At 52.8% G+C, this 24,204-nt stretch overlaps 1 protein-coding gene across 1 annotated transcript; it reads left to right on the forward strand.

Annotated features, from left to right (window-relative positions):
• Positions 1–11,522: 11,522 nt before the first annotated feature.
• Positions 11,523–20,850, forward strand: PARS2 (prolyl-tRNA synthetase 2, mitochondrial). Its single transcript, XM_008540869.2, has 2 exons — positions 11,523–11,729; positions 16,186–20,850. The coding sequence occupies exon 2, from the start codon at positions 16,215–16,217 to the stop codon at positions 17,631–17,633; it is 1,419 nt and encodes a 472-aa protein (XP_008539091.1). The 5' UTR covers positions 11,523–11,729; positions 16,186–16,214; the 3' UTR covers positions 17,634–20,850.
• Positions 20,851–24,204: the final 3,354 nt, after the last annotated feature.

Below are 24,204 nucleotides of genomic sequence, written 5' to 3' on the forward strand. Positions count from 1 at the left end.
GTAAGATAGGCAAAGGGGGAAAACAAAGGAGGGGAGCTGCTTTTTTAGGAAAAAGGGGGAGTAGAGAGAGACCGTTCTAAAGGAAAGCCCATTGCGGGAAGTAACAGTTCAGGGCTGCAGCAGCTTCTCATTGGCTGGGCTGTGGCATTTCTCATTGGCTGAGCTGTGGCATCTCTCATTGGCTGAGCTGTGGCATCTCTCATTGGCTGAGCTGCGGCATCTCTCATTGGCTGAGCTGCAGCATTTCTCATTGGCTGAGCTGCAGCGTCTCTCATTGGCTGAGCTGTGGCATTTCTCATTGGCTGAGCTGCAGCGTTTCTCATTGGCTGGGCTGTGGTGTTTCTCATTGGCTGGGCTGTTGCCAGGTGGGGAGAGAAATCTTCCTTCAGTAGTGAAGTAGTTGTACTTCCTGTTGAAATGCAGATATCAGTCTCTTCCTGTTTGGTGTAACTGATGATGTGTGACAGGGTGTGAGAGCTCCCCCTGCAGGCCGCCCCCCCTCCAATTTGGTTGAGGTTTTTTTATTTCCACTGTGACCTGCGACCTTCCCTAGGACGGGAACCCATCTCTTTCTTCCGCTTTCCCAAACAGACAAACTGAATTCAAGGCGGTCTGCTGGCAAAATTGGGAAGTTGGTGACGTTTGCTGCTTCCCCAGGCTTCCCAGTTTGTTTCCTGCCTTGCTTTTCCTGTCCCCAAGGTCATGTTTTTCCTCCTGCATTGCCTCCCCTTCCTGTCAAACCTTTTCAATGACCTTCCTTTCTGATAATCTCATTCACACTAATTGTATAAATGACTAATGAACACCCACCAGATCTTCTCTCAGAGGTGTCTGCATACCGTCCAAAAGCCAAAAAGAGAAAGGAAACCCCATTTCCAGGACTGCGTCCTATGTGCAAGACAGTTTCATAGGTGTGAACTCTGCATCCTCTCACCAGCCCTGAAGGGTAGGCATTATATCCTCGTTTTACAGATGAGGACACTGAGAGCTGAACGAAGGCTTGGATAAGGATGGGAAGAGCCAGGATTTGAACCCAAACTGCCTCGTTGTGCTGCCTCCTGGGAGATGTGTTGCCTGTGGTCTAGAGTTGGGCCTGTGATCACTAACACAACCTGTCACTTCACCTGCTCCCTGCCCCAGTGTACTAGCTCCCCTGCTCCTGGACTGCCTCACCTCTGTGCCTTTGTACATCCTGTTTGTCCACCAGCATTTTTCCTGTAGTTTCCATTCTGAGTGCTCAGCTCAAAGGTGCTTTCTCCAGGAGGTCTTGCCAAATCCTCCCAGCTCTTGTTGATCCTTCCATTTTATGCACAGATCCATCTCAGGGCATTGTGTCCCACTCCATTGCAATTATTCCCTTCTCCTTGGATGATGATCACTTCAACATGTCTGTTGCCCCCACTTGACTCTGGATTCATTACAGCAGGAACCACATCTGCTTTGGCCCCGTGGCCTCGCACTGAGCCTGGCACACACGACAGGCTCCATTTTGGTTGTTGAACTGAGTAAACTCACAGCGGAGGCATGACTACCTCAGTCCCAAACAGGAGACTCCATCACCAGGTCCCCGAGGGCTGAAGTTGGGGCCGGGTGCACAGCCCAAGGACATTTGAGGCCCAGAGCTCAACCAGAAAGCATGGGCTTCCTTTCCATCTCTTCTCCAGCTTCAGGCCAACTCCCCAATTCTGCAACTGGGAAACTGGGGCCCAGATTGGGAAACTGAGGCGAGACAGCAGGATGGGACCAAGGTCAAGCAACGACTTGAGCCTCACTTCCAGACTCACAGACCACAGCCTCTGCCCTCTCAGGGCTGCTGCCCGCACCAAGGTTACTCCTGTGAAGTCCAGGAGGACCGCAGGCTCTCCACACATCCACTCAACAAATTCTTACCGAGCACTGGCCGAGTGCCAGGTACAGTGCCACACTCTGGGCCACTGTGGAGAACAAAACAGACCCTGCCCTTGCCTTCAGGGAGCTCACAGGCTAGACCCCACAGAGCAGCTTGTGAGGGCCCTGGGGGCCACAGTGGGGACTCCGCAAGGCCAGTGGGAAGCTATCAAAGGTTTCAGCTGGCAGGGCTGGCTACCCTACCCCTCCATACAGGCCACACTCATGCCGTGTCAGTGGCCTTTCCAGCAGTGGGGAGGACAGGATGGCTGCCCCTGGGGCTCGGGACCTGGCCCTTGGCCGCCCCTCTTCAGAAGCCACTACTAAGGCCAGGGCTGGCAGTCCCCCGGGACTGTGGCTCCAGCTGGTTGGGGGAGGCGAGTGGGCAGGTGATCTCTGTTTGGTTTCAGCTCTGAGCCCCGCAGAACACCCCTGCCCACTGGGCGGCTGGGAGGACAACTGTCTGTCCCACAGCTGAGGCAGCAGGAGTTCTTAGGGGAACCTGCAGTCCAAGCCTCATGGCCCCAGAATCTGAGTAATGAGGGTGAATCACACCTCGTGCCCACTCTTCCCTCTGCGTCTAAGCACCAACATCAGACAGCTAGACACTCCTCTTTAGCCAGTGTGAGCAAGGCATGTTAAAGATCAAGAAAACAGGTGAGATTTTTCAGTTATAGGTTTCTAGAATCTCAGATTGGAAAGAACCTTAGTCATCACCTCTTCCAGCCTGTCCATCTAGACTGAACTCCTCTCAACAGTGAGTGTTCTGAAAGGAGTGTCTAAACCACTTGCATACCTCTGGAAGACAGGCAGCTCACTACCTATCGAAGGAATCAATCCGTTTTTCACCATGTCTAAGTCTTCTGAGTCTGTCCTTCTATTGACTTGAAATCTTCTTTTCTGTAGTTTCTATCTCCTAAGTCAAGTTCACCTTTGGGGGCCACACAGAACAGACCCTAAGAAGCAGGATGACCTTGAACAAGTCATTTCCCTCTGGCCCCCATTCTCGGTTTCTGTTGTGGCAGCTATTACAGTGTTTGAATTGTTCAGAAGGTGACTGTCTACTCCGCCAGTGGCCAGGCTGAGCTTGACCTGACCTCCCGCTGCCGAGAGCCTGCACAGAGCAGGTGCTGGCAGCTGAAAGCCGAACAGAACGGGGCTTCTCCCGGTCCCTAATCAGGCCCCAAGGGAGTACCCTGTGTGAATGATGGTGGCCGGATGCCAAATGAAGTGAAATATCTCCTTTTCTCAGGCTGTTAACTTTTTTTCTTGTTTAAGGAAGAGGAGGATAATGACATTTAGCACTTTACAGCTCAGCAGTAAAATGAGCAGATGGAAACAGGTCCCCAGCGTTGTGGGCGTGCTTCCAGGGGGAAACCCTCCCCGGCTCTGGTTCCAACTCTGTGGGGCCGAAGTCACTGGCAAGGTTTCCTGATGGGCCACAGCCAGCTCCCTCCTCCTGCCCCAGGTCCTCCCCACAGGAGCCGCTCCAGGCTGCGCACAGGAACGCGGCCCCCACTTCCCGCTCCTTGCCTCTGCTCACCCTGTCCCCCTGCCTGGAGCCCTTTCCCACCTCCCGGGGCTGGTGGGAATACAACCTCTCCAGTTGTGAGATGAGGAGGAGAGGAGGTGGGAGGTGTTCTTGGAGAGACGGTGGTGAGCAAAAACCCCTGGGGCGCTGTGGAAAAGCCCCAGCTGGCCTCTAGGTAGCCACAGAAGACCAGTTTGACTGAGCAGGGAGAGCTCCGCAGGGAAGTCAAAGGAAATCATCATCATCATCACTATCAAAACTCTGTACTGAGAACTCGCCTGGGCAGTCACTGCGGCGCACGCTTCACACGCCTCGTCTCCCTCAACCCTCACAAGCCCGCTAGCTATGTAAAGGCATTGTCTCCATTTTACACATGAGGAAACTGAGGCTCAGAGGTTGAATAACTTCCCTGAGGTCCCTGCTCACTGCCTTGAATGGCAGGCAGGCTAAAGAGTACTCATGAATGGCTTTTTAACCATTTGGGGTTTAGATTACCTTCTCTTCTATCACATACGTTGCTCTGTAAACCGAACACTTAAAAAATCAGAATGCATTTTTCATGTTTCTTTTTCCAAACCAGTCACCAGCTCTGTGGCGGGGCCTGCTCTACTCGAGCATGGAAATTCTTTCATTAACTGCAGCTCCTCTGAGTTTTTTCCTCCACGAAGTCAAAGAAACAAACACAAGAGCCCCTACTGTGGTGGGGCTCTTGTTCCACCTGCCCAGCACCCCTCTGTGCTGGGAACGCTCGCCTCTTCCTCCTAGGCTGCGGCCTGCCCCTTCCCCACCCTGAGTGGTGGGGGGGCTGCCAATCGTAACACCCCGCCCCTGACCACAGATGCAGACAGATGACCCACGTTCGGCCGCTCAGAGTCCTGCCCAGAGAGTTTTCCAAGTGGGGGAAAGGGCCAGAAAATACCCCACAACCCCCATCAGCTAGAACAGCTGTTAGAGACTGTCCCTTAGGGCAAGGCTCTGCCGTGGGCATCAAAGACGTGAAGCCCGTACCTTAGACGAGGCGGCGGGTAATTATCTTGCAAGCCCAGCTCAAGTACCACCTCAGTGCCCACCATGTGCCCTCTCCCCTCAGCCACCAGGTTCCCTAGCAAGCCCCTGCCACCCTCCACCTGACTGGGAGCACTGGGTAGTTGACCCCCCTGGAGCAGCCCGTCACCAATGGGCAATGGAAACTGGAAGACAAATACCCCAGCCTCATCAGGGGAAGGAGGAGATAGGGTAATTCGGAGGCACATTCCACACTCTTTCCCCAGGTCCCCTTGGGACTGAGGCCCAGGTGCCCAAGCAGTCACCAGCTCCTTCACTGTCATACCCTGTATCATTTCCAGCCCGTCCCTCTCTCGCTCCTACATCCCCTGCCGGTGCTTCCTGGGATCACCTCCCAGATAAACTGCTCGCCCTTGAGTCCGGGACCCAGGGTCTGCTTCTGGGGGAGCCCAGCTTTAGCACCTTTGAAGTCCTCTCTCATCCCAAGAGGAGGACTCTGCCACCTCAATACTCCCATGGCACTTTCTTTGTACCTCTCATAGAATGTATCGTGGCCTATCTTGTATTTATTAAGTATAAAACAGAAAGCAATATGCATTTATTGAGAACCAGCTGTGCATCAGGCACTATACCAGGTGTCTGGGGTTCATTCATTCATTTATTCACTAATTAGTTCATTTAACAAATATTTATTGAGCGTTTACAACATGCCGGGCAATGATCAAGGCCAGGGGTTGGCAAACTATGGTCCACAGGCCAAATTTGGCCCACCACCTGTTATTGTAAATAAAGTTTTATTGGAACTCAGCCATGCTCACTTGTTTACACATTTCTGTGGCTGCTTTCATGCTATAACATGAGTAGTTGTAACAGAGACCATATGGCCTGCAAAGCATAAAATATTTATTTTCTGGCCTTTTACAGAAGAAGTTTGGTGCCCCTTTGTCTGGGCAGCAGGGATGAACATGAACAAAGCAAACAAAAACCCCTAGCCTCTTGGATGGAGCTTACGTTCCGCTGGGGATGGGGCGGGGGAGGCAACGCGGACAAACCAAACGCTAGGTCAGGCGTTTACTGTGTTCAATGGTGATGAGCACTATGGAGAAAATAGAGCAGGGAGAGGACATGAGGAGCGCTGGCCGGGAGGGGTGAGGACTGCAGTGAAAAATCGGGTGACAGAGAGTCCTGACTGAGAAGCTGGCATTCAAGCAAAGACCTGAAGGAGGTGAGGGAGCAGGCCACGCGGACGTGGCAGGGAAGAGCGGCCGGGCAGAGCAGCAGATGAGGGCCGCGCTGGAGTAGTGACAGCAGGTAATCCCGTCTTGAGCACCAGGTGCCAGGCCCTTTCTGGTGCCTTCCATTCATCATCTTTTGTAATTACTTAAAAGTCATCATCTCATTACACACTTAATCTTACAAGAGAATGATCTGAATGTACTTCTATCACTAATATTTATACAGAACTTTCCGTTTACAAAGTTGTTTGCTTGCTCTTCGCAACATTTCAAGGAGATTCCTGCCCCCACTGGAGTAGAGCCAAGGACCAGAAAGGTCAAGTGCCTTCCACAAGTCACACAGCCAGTAAGCGCTGGGGCTGGAGAGCAAAACCAGGTCTGTTTGGATCAAGATGCATACTCCTCTCTCGAAGCCACCAGCTTTGGAGGCCATGAGCCCCACCTCTGTCCACAACACCTCATCCAGCCTGCACCAAGGAGAAAAGGCAAAGGCTTGTTAGAAGGAACTCAATTCCCATCAACCTGCCGAATGAGCGTAACGAGAGAAACAGCTGAGCCACAGCCAGAACTCACAGGCATGCGATGGTGCCCTCCGCCCTGGGCACCTACAGTGCGCCCCAGACTTCTGGCTGTGCCCAGTGCTCTGCAGAGCTAACCCGGAGCAGGTGCTTGGAAAGGAGTTGTCATTCAACAGGTTACTATTGCTGAGGTTTTGCTTTGTTGCATTTTTAGCAGGGCATTCTTAAGAATTGAGAGAATTATTTAGAAAGACATTAATTCAGCAAATAGGTGTTGTGATTTACTGTGTGCAAAATCTTTTTACATGGTAAACAGATTTACTGTGGTGGGGCTAGAGATGAGCAGGACCCGGGCCCTCCCCTCTGGGAGCTCCCAGTCTGTGGGGGAGAAGAGACAAACTCTGTGTGTGCTACATGCCCTACTGCGTGCCAGGCACTGTGCCAGCCAGGGCACTTTCATTGATAATAATAATCATCATAATAGTAAACCTTACTGAACCCTGACCATGTACCAGGCACTATGCTGAGCCCTTTCTGTGGGCATCCTCTGTGCATCTTCATCCAGGCTCCATGGGGGGGTTTCACTACAATTTTAAGGATGAGGCATGTGAGCCTCAGGGAGGTGGAGCATCTCACCCCCAGGCGCACAGTCAGTGGGTGACAGAGTGAGGACCCGCACTCAGGTCTGTTTGCCCACCACCCGGACACACTTAGCTGTAACACCCCTCAAACAGCAAACGGCCAGATGAGAGACTCGGACAAAATTCAGAGAGGAGTGGAATCCCCACCAATGGGAGCTTCAAGAAAGCATTCCTAATGAGGGGCCTCAGGAGTGGACCTGCAGAGAGCAGGGACCCAGCCAAACAGAAAGGGTCTCTTTGGGTGACTGCTCCCACAAGTTTGATTACGGGTCAAGACACATTTGAGACAAATAAGTTGCCACCGGCAGCTGGGAGTGTGGGGATCAGGCTGTGCCCACAAGACCTGGAGACGAATCCTCTCTCCCGCTTCCACTGGTTGTGTTGAAAATGGACGAGCTCACCAACCTTTCCAAGCCCTGGTTGCCTCATCTGTAAGATGAGCATAACAGTGATATTTATACGTCACGGGGAAATTCTAAGGATTTAATCAGACAGGGATGTGAAGTGTCTAATATGGTCCCTGGCACATAGCGAGGGCTCACGCTACGAATGTGAACAATGATGATGATAATGATGTTTGGTGGCTACACTCTTCAATGCTGAGGAATCTTGAGAAGAAGAGAGGCCCATCTTCTGAGTCCCCTTCCATCTCTAATTATCCTAGACTTAGACACTGAACGAATGAACAGGTGGTGCGCTCTGTGACCAAGGAGGAGAAGCGCCTGAAGACGGAAGGGGACGGGCGTCCCACACGGCAGCGGGAGTGGGGAGTCCTTCAGAACCCGGGGTGGCAGCAGAATGACGGTTCTTTCCTTATGATGAGGGAGCCATGGGGTCCCAAGTCAGAATGGGTTGACGGATGAGCTGGATGCTTCAATTACATCTCTCACTGAATCTTCCCAACGCTCCTCCGTGCTGGTACTATGATTTCCGTGTTACTGATGAAGAAATGCGGGAGCAACCGGCCCGAGGTCACACAGCTGGGAAGCAGCCAGGCAGGACTCCACATCAAGGCGGCCCTCCCACCTCCAGTCCAGCCTGTCTGGGCCAATCTGGGCCAACGGGGCGGGAGGCGGGGGAGGGACGGGCTCAGGAGTCCATCGGGTGGACTGTCCCCATGGCTTTCCGGATCTGTCCCCTCCTCTCCCACCCTCTGCCCCAGTCTGGGCCATTGCAGGTGCCCCCTATCTGGCCTCTCTCCTCATTTCTGCCTCCAATCTGAGTTCACACCTCACTCAGGCAAAGAAACACAGTGAACCCTGTTCTTCCCTGGCATAAAACCCTTCTGTTGCCCACAGGCCTGCTCCCCACACTGGTCAGTGTCCTCAGCAGAGGAGGATGCTGTCTTCCTGGAGCGATAATTATACTTTTTTTCAAATTATAACAATTACGCGCTGCAGAGTGGAATGCAAAATGTCCAGGGATTTTTTCAGAAACGGAGTTGTTTTGGGCTAAGCCTCAGAATGGATGTGTGTGTTTTGGGGCGGGGAGGGAGTATCATTCTTCATGGGAAATGTTTCACTGGCCTCAACAATGAAGAGAAACTCGCAGCCTGGGTGTGCGCTGTGCTCCAGCCAGAACTATCTTGATGCCCTCTTCTTTACATTGCGCCTGCCTGCCCCTCTTTCAGCCTGGGAAGCTCCTAGTAATCCTTTAAGGCTCAATTCCACGTCCCCTCCTCCAAGAAGCCCTCCGTGATCCCACCGCCATGTCCTTGCAGTGCTGCTCCCTCGGCGTCTTGCTCTCCCTCTTCACAGCTTCTCAACACAGGCTGCTGGGACCGCCACTTTAAGAGGCAGCCTCTCCAGGAGCCTATGAGCGACTTGAGGTCAGGGAGTTCACCACGAACGCTGCCTTCACTTGTTCATTCAACACACGCCCGGAGCCCCTCTCTGTGCCAGGCCATGGGCTCTGGATTCAGGGATGACTCAGTGTGTCCTCAGAGGAGCTCCAGCCTGAGGTGGGACAAACCATCCATTCATTTATTGCTTGATATATTAGAACAAACAAAAGCAAAACCCTTTGCTGATCCCCAACTGGGCCAGGCTCTCCGCTCAGGACTCAGGATACGAAAAAGAGCAAAACCTGTGCCTGCCCCCAAGGGCCTCCCAGTCTGGCCAGTGGCCAGTGGCCACCACTAAGTGCATGCTGTGTCCCCAAGGCTGTGGGGCACCAAGGCTGGCCCGGGGTTCTTTTCTTTTGATTTGTTTTTGAGGACAATGAAAGAATGAATGAATGGATTTTTTCTGGGTTTTTTTTTTTTCTGTCTTAGGGAACTTGTGGGGTTTTAAGCATGAATGAACTCTGTAAATCAAGGCAACCAAAAAATGGCTGATCAACTGATTGACTGAAATGTCACACAGGAAGTTGCTAGCAGGACAGGGCTAGATTCTGGGACTCCCCCACCCTGGACTCTCTCACTGGGGAGCCAGTCCACTCTGACCACGGCTGAGAGAGAGCCTGCTCAAGCCAGCTCCAGGCTGTAGAGCCTCCTGCAAACCCGCAGTAAAACACAGCCGCGGCTGGGCCTGCCTCCCAAGGGGGCCGTGAGCATTAATTAGTTGCCATTGGTAAAGTGCTTTGACGATATGGGGGTGTATAAACACGGCAAGTCATTAGGCCTCTCCACACCACGATGCTCTACAGCCTGGGAACTGCTAATTGAGAAATAATTAACACCTCAGGGTGCAGAGGCCCGACGCCTGGCTTTTCCGGGATTGGACGGGATGTAATAACGTGCATGGGGAGCAGGGAGAAATATAAGGCTACTTTGGATCCTGAAATATACTGAAGATTATTCACCTCCGGCCGCCAGAGAGGAGCTCCAGTAAACCTTCCATCCTGCGCACCTTGGGGAAAGCCCCACCGCGGGCCTGGACTGCAGAGGCCCGGGGGCACTCAGGGCAGAGAGCTCAGGTCCAGCCCAGCTCTGCTCGGCCTCCTAGCTGGTGGGCACATGCCCATCGTGGGGTCCACCCAAGCTGTATTTTCCTCAACTGTAAGATGATGACATGGGTCTCCGCCCCGCCCCCCCGCCCCTGCCCGGTTGTCTGATGCCTGTCCTCTAGCCCAGCCAATCTAGCTCAGGCTGCGCATTAGGATCATCTGGGGGATTCTGGAGTAGGTGCGCAGGCCCACCCCAGATTGCTGACGAGCACCTCCAGGCTGGAGCTGGGGCACACATGATTCCAGTACAGTCAAGGTTGAGAACCACTGCTTTGGCCTGTGTGTCAGCCCTGTGTTGGGAGCAGTGGGAAATGAAGACACAAATCCTACCACACTCCAGGCTTCCCTCACTCCTCACACCCGCTCATCATTTCCTGATTCTGTGCCTGTGAGTGTCCTGGTCCCTCAGCCTGGACATTCCACTCCTCTTGCACTGCCATCCTTGTCCTGGCAAACCCCACTTGTTCTTCAGGCTCCACACAAAACTCACCTCCTCAGTGAAGCCTTCCTTTCCAAGTGCTCCCACGGGACTTTCTCAGCCCCGTCACACTGCTGATCACAGCGCGTTGTTCCCGGCAGATCTTGGCGGGCTGAGAGTTTTCTGGAGCCAGTGTCAGAAGCACCAGTGTCTTGCATCAGGTCTGGTACATTTTAGGCCCTCAGTAAACTACAGCTGTTATTAGTGGGGTAGCGTTACATGATACGCAGCTCCCGCCTCAGGGCTTTCGCACTCGTTGTTCCCTGTGTCTGGAACATTGTACCTCCAGATATCTGCAAGGCTCTCTCAGTCTCCTTCAGGTCTTTGCCAAGATGTCACCTTCTCGATGAGGCTTTCCCTGATTGTCCTATATTAAATAGCAACCTCTCAATCTCCAACCATTCCCTTCCCTGATTAATTTTCCTCCATAGTGTTTAACACCATCTAACTGATGGATACCGTTTTTATTTAAAACGTTGACATTTTGTTCATCGCGTATTTTTTTTGCATTTTTTAAAAACTTAATTGCATCATTAAAATACTACCTATCCTGATTACTGGGTTCTTTGCCCCCACCCCTTAAGTTTCACTGTATTGGTTTATTCACTGTCTCTTCTCACTAGAATGCAAGCTACATTGAAAGCAGAGAATTTCGTTTGTTTTGTTCACTGTTCCCAGTTTTTACAACAGTGACTGGTACATGGCTACTGTTCAAAAAATATTTTGTGGGTCTGGGCTGGTGGCGCAGCGGTTAAGTGTGCACATTCTGCTTTCGTAGCCCAGGGTGCGCCGGTTCGGATCCTGGGTGCGGACATGGCACCGCTTGGCACATCATGCTGAGGTAGGCGTCCCACATATAAAGTAGAGGAAGATGGGTACAGATGTTAGCTCAGGGCCAGTCTTCTTCAGCAAAAAGAAGATTGGCAGCAGTTAGCTCAGGGCTAATCTTCCCCCCCTCCAAAAAACATTTGTGAATCAAAGTTTGCTTTAGTATCTTAAAGACTGTCTTAGGCTTTGTAATATAGGTGCCTTTTTCCAACTATTTAAAGTCATTAAAATCGAAACCCTGTAAAATATGGTAGATTGGACACTGCATTGCCCACTGTTGCCATGGTTACACATCTCCCGCCGCGCGCCTGCAGAGAGTGGGGCGGGCTCTGGCAGCCCGTGTAACGCCAGGCTGAGAACCTCGTCTTTGACCATAGAGTTACGCCTCCGCGAATCCTAGAGGGCACTTCCGGAACGGCGCTCTCCTCGTCGCCGCCCAGGCCAATCTACGGTCCTGCGGGGAGCGGGCTCCCTCTCTTCCGCCGAGCTTCCGGAAAGCCTCTAGCGTGCGGCTGGAGCGGGGCGGGGCCGGCCCCCGCGAGCGCGGCCTTGTGATTGGCGAGAAGGGCAGGGGGGCGGGCTCGGCCCTGGCGCAGGCGCGCTGGCCTGGCGCGGCGGTCCCGGGGGTCTCTTGGGCTGGTGCTGCGGGGACTGCGCCTGGTGAGCGTGGGTGACGGCGAGGGCGGAGAAACGGGCGGGGGACGGGGAGTGAGGAGAGGGCTGGCCTCTGGGCGCGGAGACCTAGGACCTTGGCTTCCGCTTTCCCACGTGCATCCTGTCCTTGGATCGGGGCGGGGTCACAGTCGCAGAAACTCTTGGCTAACAGTTTCGTCCGTGGTAAAACGAGGGGGGACTGCCTTGTCTACCTCGGGTCGTTGTGAGTGTCACGGTGATCCTGGAAGGGCCAGCCCTGGAAAGGCCTTCAGGGATCACCTGGTGACTGAGCCAACCTTCCCATTTTACGTATGGGAAAACTGAGGTCGGGAAAGAGGAGTCAAATATTTGACCAGGGTCGCCCACCCAGTGAAGGCGGAGCCAGTTCTCAGAACCAGGTCTGGGGTTGCACAGCTGTTTTATGCAGCACGGCCCTTGATGGAAACTTCGTGGGAATTGGAGGCGGGGCCCTTGCCTTGCAGGTGTGGCCCTGCGTTCATCCCTGCTGTGTCGTTTGTGTCAAGTGCCCGCATGTCTCTGAGCCTCCCTCTTCTGTAAGTTGGGCATGATGATGACGATAATCGCAAACACTTGTGGACTTACTGTACCAGGCATGTTGTGAGCACTGCAGGCTCAGCTCTCCTGATTGGTTTGCGGCCGTTGTGAGTCAGACCCTTGAAAAGGGCCTGTGCTGGAAGGAGAGTGGGTGCTCTGTAAAAATTTATTGAATGATTGGGTGACTCAGAGGCTCTTTGCCAGAGCCTGAGGTGCAGGACACGTTAGTTACTGTATTGCTTTCAAGGTGTTGTCTCAATAACCTGGAACAACTGAGATAATAGTACTTATTCTCTAGTGTGTAAACTGACGGGTCTGGGGTCGGGCACACATTGGGAATTGGGGCAGAGGGCCTAAGGCTCTTATTTGAATTATCCAGATAGTTATCCCATTGCACCCCTCCACTTTGCTCTTTATTTCCTAATATATTTGATCAACAAACGTTACTAATAATAGCCTCAATATTAGACATTGTGCTGGGCCCTGGAATCTAAAAATATAGGAAACCTCATGAACTCCTAGCTTTATGGAGGAACACGACATCAGACATCATTCACTCCCAATGCCTGGCCGCAGCAGTTTCTCAAAAACATTTTTGAAAATTAGTCTCCAGTGCAGTAAACTATAAAGGGGTGTGTGCAGGGGGAGCACAGAGAAGGAAGTGACCGTCTCTGTCAGGGGTTGGAGGCAGCTTCTTGCAGTACGTGAGCCTTGAGTGGTGAATTGGAGTTCCTGTGGGGAATGTGGCCTATTCTGGGAATGATGAGCAATTTGGGGCACATTCTGGGAGTGGTAGGATAAGAAGCTGGAAGAGGTGTGTTGGGATCAAAATATGAAGAGGCTTTAGTACCATTTTGAGAAAATTATGATGAGGAGCCATTAATGGGTTATAAGCAGGGGAGCAATTGATTCAACTATATTTTTAATTGTAATATGAAGACTGGACAGACAGGGGTCAAGAGTCATTCAGGTCATTCATTGATAGACATTTATTGAGTGTCCACTGTGTCCAGGCACCATGATGGATGCTGTGGATATAACCTGGAATAAAAGAGACATAGTTACTGCCCACCTGGACTTTACAGTCTAAATCAGAGTGAACAGTTAGCTCCCACAGTGGTTTTCCCAGTGTGGTCCCTGTGTGGACCAGCAGCATCGGCATCAGCTGGGAACTTGTTAGAACTACAAGTTCTTTGCCCACGCTCCAGACCTACTGAATCAAACTCTGGGAGTGAGGCCCCACAATCAGTGTTTTAACAAGCCCTCCAGGTGATTCAGGTGCTCGCTTAAATTTCAGAACCCCTGGGCTACTGTAATGTGGCGGGCAGTACTTAGGGGCCAACCCAAGGTTGAGGCAGTAAAGGCCAGAAAGGAGAGGGTGGGCTTGAGAGAAATCTTGGAGACAGAGTCATTTGCGTTAGGGAGAGTCAAGGATGAAGGAGTTTCAGGCTTGGGCCACTGGACTGAGGAGGGACCTCAAGTGATGGAGCCAGGTGTGAACCCCATGTGCCTGGCCTCCAGGACTGTACTTTTCTGTGCAGTCACACTAGGGCCCTGTGGCAGTGCCTGCCAAGCTTTTTCAGGTTGTAGGCCACGTGGGAAATGATAATATTTGTACAGTGCAGGGGGTAATGGATGCAGCCACGTGAGGTTGGAGGGGCCCAGCTGGAGGACTTGAGGCTGCAGAGAGCTGGAGTCACCACCTGGGGGAGCCCAGCTTCCCAGAGCTGGGAGGAGTCAGTAACCCGCTCTCGGCTGCTGCGGGGGAGCTTTGCAGAAGAGTAGAGGCGCTCACTAAATTTGGCAATATAAGTCAAGAACCTTGAAAGAGTTCATACCCTCTGACTCGATAATTCCATTCCTGAAAATCTCTCCCAAATATATAACCAAAAAAAAAGAAAAAGAAAGGAAAAAAGCCTTCTGTTCATTATAGATTATGTATAAAGAGAAAACTGACTATTCTCTGGTAGTAGAAGAATCGTTTTTGATATAGTCAGTCCATCAGTGGAAAGCTGTACTGCCCTCAGGAATGTGTGACTTTCATAAATTCGTAGAGAAACACACGTGCTCATTCACTAGACAGTGCCTGGCAGGCCCCTGCCATGTGCTGAGTGGAGAGCGGGTTACACATGGTCCTGGCCTGCACCAAGCTGACTGCGTGGGGAAGACAGGCCGCCACGTGGGCAGTGACTCCAAAGAGCGACTGGTGTTTGATAGGGCCTCAGCGGGCTGCTGCAGGAGAAGCTGGTCTCAGGGGATGGAAGTGGGACGAGGAAGCCATTCTAGAGGACGGGGTGGTAATCCTGAGGCCTGGGGAGGAACTGATGTTGGTACGCAAAAGGGACAGCGTGTTTAAGAGTGAGTGTGGCACACAGGAGGGCGATTGGTGAGACAGGACCAGAGGGGGCTGGCAGCCAGCTCACCTGAGGTGGTGTGCACCATGAAGGAGAAAAACTTAGACCTGATTCTAAGGGTAGCAGGAAGCTGTTAGAGGACTTTAGGCAAGAAAAACTGTTACTGTACAAGTTTTGGAAGTGTCCCCTGTGGCTGCAGCGTGGAGAATGGATTGGAGGAGGCTAGGGATGGAAGCTGGGAGCCTAGTGAGGAGGCTGTTGGAATAGCCCAGGTGAGCATGCTGGTGGCCTGGAGCCGGGCGGAAGCTGTGGAGGGGGGAGAGGGGACAGAATGAACAGCACATGAAGCGGGAATGACAGACAGGGCCCAGAGGGTTGTGAATGTGGGCAGAGTGGGTGAAGCCGGGTTTCTGCTTTGGGCCAAGGGTGGCTGGCAGTCCCTTGCCGAGGGATCCCAGCCCCAGAGGGGGAGCGGGTTTGCAGGGAAGATGCTGAGTTCCTCCTGGGGTGCCGAGTTGGAATTCCGTGCAGTGTGTTCTCCAGGAGGCAGCTGCAGAGGCAGGTCTGAAGCTCGAGAGACACGTACAGACTGGAGATGTTGATTCCAAGTCATCAGCACGGGGCCTGACCAGGGAGCGTGTGCTGTGAGGAGGGAAGAGGCGCAGGACATTTAAGGCGGGATGTGGGCAAAGGACAGGGCTGGCCAAAGAGACAGCAGCGGTTGTCTCCAGCCAAGGAATTATAGTTGATTTCCTTTTCTTTTCTTTCTTCCTTCTTCTCTTTTTTTTTTTTTTTTTTTTTGCTGAAGGAGATTTGCCCTGAGCTAACGTCTGTTGCCAATATTCCTCTTTTTGCTTGAGGAAGATTCACCCCGAGCTAACATCTGTGCCAACCTTCTTCTGTTTTGTATGTATGTGGGATGCCTCCACAGCTTGACTGATGAATGGTGCAGGTCTGTGCCCAGCATCCAAACCCATGAACCCAGGCTGCCAAAACGGAGCATGCCAAACTTAACCACTAGGCAGTGGGGCCAGCCCCTGATTTCCTTTTCTTTTTTGTTTCTGTTTTTTCCAGTTTTCTATAACAATAGCGAACATTGATTGAGCTCATAGAATGGGCCAGGTACTGTTCTAATAACTTTTTATAACTCTTCTAACTTCCTACAATAAACCTACAAAGGAGGTCCTGTGGTGTTACCATCGTGCAGATGAAGAAACCAAGCACACGTGCTGAGCTCCACGGGGTCAGTCAGCAGGAGGCCCACCTGGAATCCTGGCTGCCCGGTTCCAGAGTCTGAGCAGTCACCATGTGCAGCGTCCCCCGCAGTGTGCTGTTATGTTTGTATAAATGGGGAAATAGTGATTTGTTTTTTAATGGCAGTAAGAGCTAAGAGAAGTAATCCTTTGATCTGCTAGGATATTAGAAATGAGAGGATTTGCGTCTGCAAAACCAGGGGCTGTCTTAGAAGCTTGTTGGAGACCAGACCAAGCTGGCTGCCTCCTGGTTTCGGAACACAGTTAACACTTATTTCCGCACGACTCATTTCTCTCCAGGCACCAGCGTGTCCCTGTGCCAGGGTGTCATGGAAGGGCTGCTGACAAGATGCAGAGCACTGGCCGCCTGCAGCCGCCAGCTCTCTGGGTCCATTCCCCGCAGGTTTCACCACTGTGCCCCAGGGAGAGGGAAGCGCTTGGTGCTCTCCCGCATGTTCCAGCCACAGAACCTTCGAGAAGACCAGGTGCCCTCCCTGGAGGGTGGATCTGGCGACCTGACCTGTAAGAGCCAGCGGCTCATGCTGCAGGTGGGCCTCATCCACCCAGCAAGCCCCGGCTGTTACCACCTCCTGCCGTACACTGTCCGTGCCCTGGAGAAGCTTGTGCGAGTGATAGACCAGGAGATGCGGGCCATCGGGGGCCAGAAGGTCAGCATGCCTAGCCTCAGCCCGGCAGAGCTCTGGCGAGCCACCAACCGCTGGGACTTGATGGGCAAGGAGCTGCTGAGACTTAGGGACAGACACGGCAAGGAATACTGCTTAGGACCAACTCACGAGGAAGCCGTTACAGCCCTGGTCGCCTCCCAGAAGACACTGTCCTACAAGCAGCTTCCCTTCCTGCTGTACCAGGTGACGAGGAAGTTTCGGGATGAGCCCAGGCCCCGCTTTGGTCTTCTCCGCGGACGAGAGTTCTACATGAAAGACATGTACACCTTCGACTCCTCCCCAGAGGCCGCCCGGCAGACCTACGGCCTGGTGTGTGATGCCTACAGCAGCCTGTTTGCCAGGCTGGGGCTGCCGTGTGTCAAAGTCCAGGCCGGCGTGGGCAGCATCGGGGGCACGATGTCGCACGAGTTCCAGCTGCCAGCGGATGTTGGAGAGGACCAGTTTGCAGTCTGCCCCAGCTGCAGCTTCTCGGCCAACGTGGAGACACTAGACTTGTCACAGACAAACTGCCCTGCTTGCCAGGGACCACTGACGGAAACCAAAGGCATTGAGGTGGGGCACACGTTTTACCTGGGCACCAAGTACTCTTCCGTTTTCAATGCCCAGTTTACCAACGTCCACGGCAAGCCATCCCTGGCTGAAATGGGGTGCTATGGCTTGGGTGTGACCCGGATCTTGGCTGCTGCCATTGAAGTTCTCTCTACAGAAGACTGCCTTCGCTGGCCCGGCCTCCTGGCCCCTTACCAAGTCTGCCTCATCCCCCCCAAGAAGGGCAGTAAGGAGGAGGTGGCCACAGAGCTCGCGGGGCACCTGTACGACCACATCACAGAGGCGGTGCCGCAGCTTCGCGGGGAGGTCCTGCTGGACGACAGGACTCATCTGACCATTGGAAACAGACTGAAAGACGCCAACAAATTTGGCTACCCCTTCGTGATCATCGCTGGCAAGAGGGCCCTGGAGGCCCCTGCACATTATGAGGTTTGGTGCCAGAACACTGGAGAGGTGGTCTTCCTCACCAAAGAAGGGGTCGTGGGATTTCTGAGCCAAGTGCAGGTTGTCTGAACCCGGGCCTGTCTCACAGCCGTGCCGTCCATTCCAACACCGTCTCTTCCTGCACTCCTTTCCCGGGCTGGTCTCCCCAGAAATGGGGCGGCCCAGGGAAGGTGAGACCGTGTTATATTTATGTTTATATTCCATTGTGGAAGCTGCTTTTAGGAGGCAGAGAGGCAAGAAGGAGCCGAGTTCTCATCGTGGCCCTTAGGCAAGTTGCCTTTCTCGTCTCAGTTGAGTCCTGGCTGATGGCCGAGGCCCTCCGGCTCTGGCTATTCAGCCATGCGCCTCTTGCTGCACTCGGTCTGGAGAGCAGGCCCACCAGCCCTCCTTCACTTGGTCATGTCCTGCCCCTGCTGGGGCCTCAGTTTCCCCATCTGTGATGTGGGAAAATGGAACTAGATCTATAAAGTTTAATGGCTGTCACTGGCGGGTTCCACAAGAGGTTGGTGGCCAGCAGACCTGGTTCCTCTGCTCCTCCATAGTCTAAGCTACACAGAAGGTTAGTATAATTAGCTAATGGCCCAGAAACACCTCTGGAGACCTGGCTCTGTTGAGGCAGCCGAGCACTGAGACTGGTCTGTGGATTGAGTAGAGTCGGCCTATGGGGTGAGCCTTGCACGTCTGATTGTAACGTGGTGCCAGCCGCCGTTTCAGCAGTGCGGCAGCTTCCCACCTTGAGACTTTTTTCTTCGGTTTCTACACTCAAAAAAAAAAAAAAATTGGGTGGCTGGGAAAATGTTTTAAACCATTTCTTCTCACAAATATCAGGGATAGCAGGCTTCACGTGCCACTGTGACCTTGTCCCAGGGGCAGAGCTGGATCCTGGAGCCACAACAGGGGTGCATATTAAGGTCTTTGCCTGAATTCTCTGGAAGATGGAGCAGACCCGAGCTGCCCCGGCAGTGCCACCCGCTTTCGTTGCTCCTGCTCACCAGCTTACCCGCTCAGTGTCTCAGCACGCCTGAATCTAACAGGAATCTGTCAAGGCCAAGCTCAAGGCCGGTGCCTGCTGAAGACATGCTGGCGGCCCCTGGAAGTGGTTTTCCCTCTGCCCCAGCACTTCGGTCCAGCACTGACAGCATCCTTGCTGGGTGCACACCGCTCACTGTTAGCGACCAGCCTCTTGTAGTTGGTGGTCAGCTCCCTGAGGCCAGGGTCCTGGCTGGTTCCTAGCCCACTGCAGTTCTCTCGTCTTGGCCACTTGTTCCACCTGCCAGCTTCCCAGCAGCCTGTTAGTGCTAGAGGGCCCTCACCCCCACGCTCACACATGAGGTTACCAAGTGAATGTGCGTGACCAGGCCTTAGTGGCTCCAGGCCTGCCATTGGAGCTCTCGGCCCAGCATCCAGGCCAGAAGATGTGGATTCTGAGAGCCGACCCAAGAAGGAGAGATTGTAAAGCAGGGGGTCGTACCCTTGGCTGCACATTGGAATCCCCTGGGTCCCACCAGAGGTTGTGCTCTGGGCTGTGGCCTGGGCATTGGGCATGGTGAAGCTCCCCGGGGGATCCTAACGCACAGAGTGGATCGAGAGCTCCCGGTGGACAGGGAGCGCCTTCTCTGAGGCCACTTTGTAGCTGAGCGTTTCTCTGGGTAATTTCGGTTGTACATTATCAGACGGATGTGAGCTCTCTGCTTGCAATGGTCTCGCCGTCATCTGTTGAGGACTGCCCTGTGCCACTGTGCCATGAGGCACTTTTATGTACCGTTTTCAGACCTTAAAACCGCAAGGTAGGTGCACCTATTCTCATGTTACAGCTGAGGAAACCTGAAGCTCCGTTGAAGCAACTTACCCAAGCCGTAGGTGTCAGAGCTGGAATCCAACTGTTGACCAAAACCTGTGCCCTTCCCACTGCACGGCACGGCCCCTGCCTGGGCAAAAGTGATTGCAGTAAATAAAACTGAGTTAGTTTGTCTGTCTCATCAAATTAGCCTAAAGTAGGTGAGAAATTAGAGTTTGTGTGGATGACTGCTTTAAGTTGTTTTTTTTTTATTTTAAATTTGTGCTCCATAAGCTTCCTTACTTTTGGAAGGCTAGCCTAATGTAAGCACTTTAAAAAGCCAGATTCCAGGAATAGAGAACCAATTAATTTTAAACTCTTCGTAAATGTGTGAGTTATAGAATGATTGAGAACGTTGTGGAATCGTGGAACTTAGATCAGAGGAGAACTCGGAGCCCGCCTGTCCAGCCCTCCTTTCACACGTGAGAAGCGGGCCTGGAGTGGGAATTAACCTGCCGCATACCATCTGATTGGCAAAAGGCCTGACTGCAGGCCAGGTGCCACGTCCCCTAAATCGGGCCACCTCCCGTCGATCTTGTTGCGTTGAGAGGTCTGGCTGGATCAGCCTTTGAGCTACAAAGCCTTATAGGTGTGAAGCAGGTACCCATCCTCTTTTTTGCAATAAATAGACAAATACAGGGAGTACAGTGATTTGCCCAAGGTCAAGCTGAACTGCAACCAAGGTGTCCCAGCTGCTAAGCCAATGTTTCTTCTAGAAGCCGAGGGCGCTGTGATTCAGTGGAGGATCAGAACCGTGAAGAGACATAATCCTAGATCCACCACTTACCAGGGATGTGACCTTAGACAAATTACTTGCCCTTTGTGTGTCTCAGATTCTTCATCTCTACGATGCACACGTGGCAATGGCACCACCTCCCATCCTTGTCCGGGGGTCGCTGAGCCTGCTTATATGAAGCGCTTAACCTTAGTGTGCTCTCAGGAATCACCTCCTTCATGCCAGACGGCTTAGGAAGTGTGCCCATCGGAGCTCAGGTTCTGCTGGTAACTTGATCTCCAGACTCGGATCTTCTGTTCTTGATATGGTGCTTTTACCTTCCTGGGGAATGCCATCAGCAAGAAGTAAGTAACGCCTGTGGGATGGCTCCACCTCCTTAGGGAGAGACAGAAATATTCGAACTGCGTACCTTACTCTTTCCTTCCTAACTTGCCAATGTTACCTCTTACCATAAATTGATGAAATGGGGATGCTGGCAAAATAACAGGTACAAGCAGTTACAGGCTGTATTATCATTGCTCATTCCTTGGGGAGGTCTGGAACCAACCAGCTGGGAAATATTTAGCAGAATAAATACTTGGGGACAAAGGCTGCTGCATAACAAAACCATTGTGTAAATCTCACTTAGAATGTAAATCGAGGGCTCCATTAATATTCTGTGTTTTAATGGAAGAAACACCTGCTGGGCCATCAATAAAGGAGCTTTGCAGAGATCTGTTGAAATTGTCATTTCCTTAACTGCTTGAGTGCCAGGCCTGCTCGCAGAGTTCCCACCATCCACTTCTGCAGAGACGCCAGAGTGCTTTCTAGAATGGATTGCTGTGCATCCGAGGGCACATAAGGCTTTGTGTTAGAGTTAGGAAAAGTTTTTATAACGTGGAAAGTTTTCTGTAATTTGGAAAATGGGAAAATATTTTTATGATGTTATTGCAAACTGAAGGAATATTTGAAAAACGTCAAGGTACTTCACTTATTTTAGAATGACTTACATCATAGTGACGCAGGCTGCAGACTCCAGAGTCAGACTGCCTGGGCCACTCCGTAGCTGTGTGACCTTATGCCAGACACTTCCTCCTTCCTGCCCTTCCTGTCAGAAGGAGGGCAGCAGTGCCTGGCGCCCAGCAGGTGCTCAGTGAGTGAGCCACCCTTACATTAGGCCAGGTAGCCCTTTGCACCCAGTAGGTGGTGGATGGTGTGTGGGGCCAGCAGAATGGGGTGGCACCTTTAGGCTCACCTCCTTCAGGCACCACTGATGCGGGGTCGGTGAGCTGAGGAGTCGAAAGAAAGATTTCTTAGACTCTCAAGATCTGGCAGTAGTGCTCTTTTATTTAGAGAATAGTGTGGAATAGCATGGGGACAGGACACATGGGCAGGCAGAGGTCCTGCTGCTGCCGCTGCTGCTGCCCCCGCTGGCATGGGGACAGGACCCATGGGCATGCAGAGCTGGTGCGTGGGGACAGGACCCACGGGCAGTCAGAGCTCCTGCTGCTGCCCTGAGTTGAGGGTTAGGGCTAATTTTTATAAGGCATGGGTACGTGACTTATTTTTACTGGAGAAAAGAAAAGATGATGTAAAAAGTCATTAAATGATTTCAGTGCAGATGGGGTCTGGTTATTGTGCGGTCATATAACTTTAGATACGAATCTGGCCATATAGATCGGCATGTAGGTGAGGATGCCCTGGGCTTCTCTCCCTGGGGCAGTCCTAATTCATACCATAAAAAAAGTCCACTGGGTCATATAGTTTGGCATGTAGGCCAGGTCACCTTGGGCTTCTCTAGCTGGGGCAGCCTTAATCCACATCAACCACCACCTCAGTGCAGGGATGGTGGCCACTCCTATAAGCCAGCAGCTCCGAAAGCTGCTAATGAGCTTCCGTGGTTAAAGGTCTGTTGCCCTTGACTAATGAAAACTGTAGGGCCAAGAGAGTGGCGAGGAGGCCCTGACTAGTTAATGGTAACTGAAGACGCCCCGTTTGCAAGGGTGGAATTTGTTACCCAGCCTCACCCAGAAACCTTGTGGCTGGCAGGAGCCCTGTTGGCAGGGTGTCAGGTGCTGTGGGGATTCGGCTGGGGACCCTGGGAGGGCTTTCTGCAGACTCTGGGTTCTTCTGCCCAGGTGGACAGGTTGGGGACCCTGCATGACAGTGAATGCCAGACTTTGCCATGACCTTGGAGTGAGCAGGCCAGGGCCGCTGGGTCTACTGCCAGCTTCTCGACGGCGGGGCCCAGTCTTGTTACTATTAATAGCTCCTGAAGGGCTTAGGGGCATCCTGAATTCAACTTGTGGCTACTTTTCACTAGCTAACTGACTTTAGGCGAGTTACTTACCCTCTCTGTGCTGCTTTTCTTATCAGTAAAAGGGTGTTGGAAAACTGCTTGCCTCCTAGAGGTGCTGGAGGATTAAGTGAGCCAGTCCCCATGGAACACCTGGAATGCAGCCTGGTTTATCCGACGTGCTCAGCTGCCATTCCCGAGCCAGGCCAGCATTGTACTGCCCCTGACTATGTCCTTCCAGGCTCCTGGCCTTTGCTTAAAGGCCCTTCCACCTCACCCCACCCCTAATTCCTTCTTCAGCTCCATGGCCCACAGCCATCACACGTGGGGACTTCTACTCCGATCTGATCAGAATTCATCACTCCTTCCTCTGTGTCATCGGTCAGTAATTATTTGTTGTCCACCTCCTCTGTGTTAAGCAGGTGCTGTGCTAGAGTAAAAAGTACCCGGTTCAGGGTCCTGACTCAGTTTACAGAGAAGTGGGAGGAACCATCCAGTAAGCAGACAATTATAATGCAGTGTGGTAAGCAGTGATCGTGCAGGTGTGATGGGACATGGGATAAGGGGCCAGGAGGGCTTCCTGGAGGGGGCAGCCAGGCGTGATTGAAAACTAGGTGTTAAATAGTAAAGGGAGGAACAGTTGGGAGTGTAGGGTGGGGAACAAGTGGGAGTGAGACTGTTCCAGGCAGAGGGAACAATGTGCAAAGGCCCAAAGCTAAGAGCATGGCAAGATTAGAGAATAATGTGTCATAGATTGAACACTTAGTATGAGGTAAGCTCTGTCCCATGTGCTTCACAGAGATTAATTCCTTTAATCCTCACAGCATCTGCATGAGGTAGGTGCCATTGTCCTCGTGTTGCAGATGAGGAAACGGAGGCACAATGTCTAAGCAAAGCGCCCAAGGCCGTACAGCTGGTGAATTGTGGGCTGGAATTGGAAGGCAGGCCGCCTGGCTCCAGAGCCAGTCCTCAAAGCACTGCCCCTCCTGCCCTATGGCTGAGCCGGTCCAGGATCCTGGGCTCCGGAGGTCAGGGAGAGGAAGCTGCAGGAGTGCCAGGGCCAGACCCTGAAGGGCCTTGAATGTCACCTGAGAGTGTTGATGAGGGAACAGGGAGCCACTGAGGGCTTGGGGGCCAGGGCGTGGATAGACTTGCTCGTGGCTGTGTCTCCCCTCATTGGAGGAGGTCCCAGCCCAGGGTCAGACTTACAACGTCCACTCGACAGCGTGACCTTGAAGGCAGATGCTGCCTGGTGCACTTTGCCCTAAGCCCTGCCCTTGGTTGGTGCCGGTTCAGTGTGCAAAGCAGAACACGGGGACAGGGATGAGGCGGCAGGTGGGCTCTGGGGCAAGGTGCTTAGGTTCAAATCCTGCCTCTGACACTCCCGTGGAGACTGTGTGCCCCCAGCTCCTTGTTTATAAAATTGGGATCACAGCCCTGAGAGGCTGGCTGCTGGGATCAAAGGAGAGAATTCAGGTACATGGTTTGCACAGTGTCAGAACTCAGGATGCTGGGGCCTTGGCCTTGCCCTGCCTCCTCTCTGGGCCTCAGTTTCCTCATCTGTAAAGTGGGGCAGAGAAGGGTTGAGTCCGTAAGGGAGCTCTGACTCGGCTCTGCTGGAGTCCCAGGAATGGGCAGGTGGCCAGGGAGGTACCCAGAGAAAGCCAGGCCCACATGCCCTGCTGGATGCTTCTGGTTCGCAGGCCACCTGTCCTCAGCCCTGCCCTGAGGAAGGGGAGTGCCCGGGGCCCTTTCCCCACACTCCCCACTTGGCTCAGCCCGCCTGCCCAAT

The sequence above is a fragment of the Equus przewalskii genome, chromosome 2 (genome assembly GCF_037783145.1).
Source record: "Equus przewalskii isolate Varuska chromosome 2, EquPr2, whole genome shotgun sequence".
Classification (NCBI taxonomy): Eukaryota; Metazoa; Chordata; class Mammalia; order Perissodactyla; family Equidae; genus Equus; species Equus przewalskii.

Excerpts from the sequence above, each read along its gene's own strand:
- PARS2 (XM_008540869.2), top strand. The coding sequence starts at position 16,215 with ATGGAAGGGCTGCTGACAAGATGCAGAGCACTGGCCGCCTGCAGCCGC.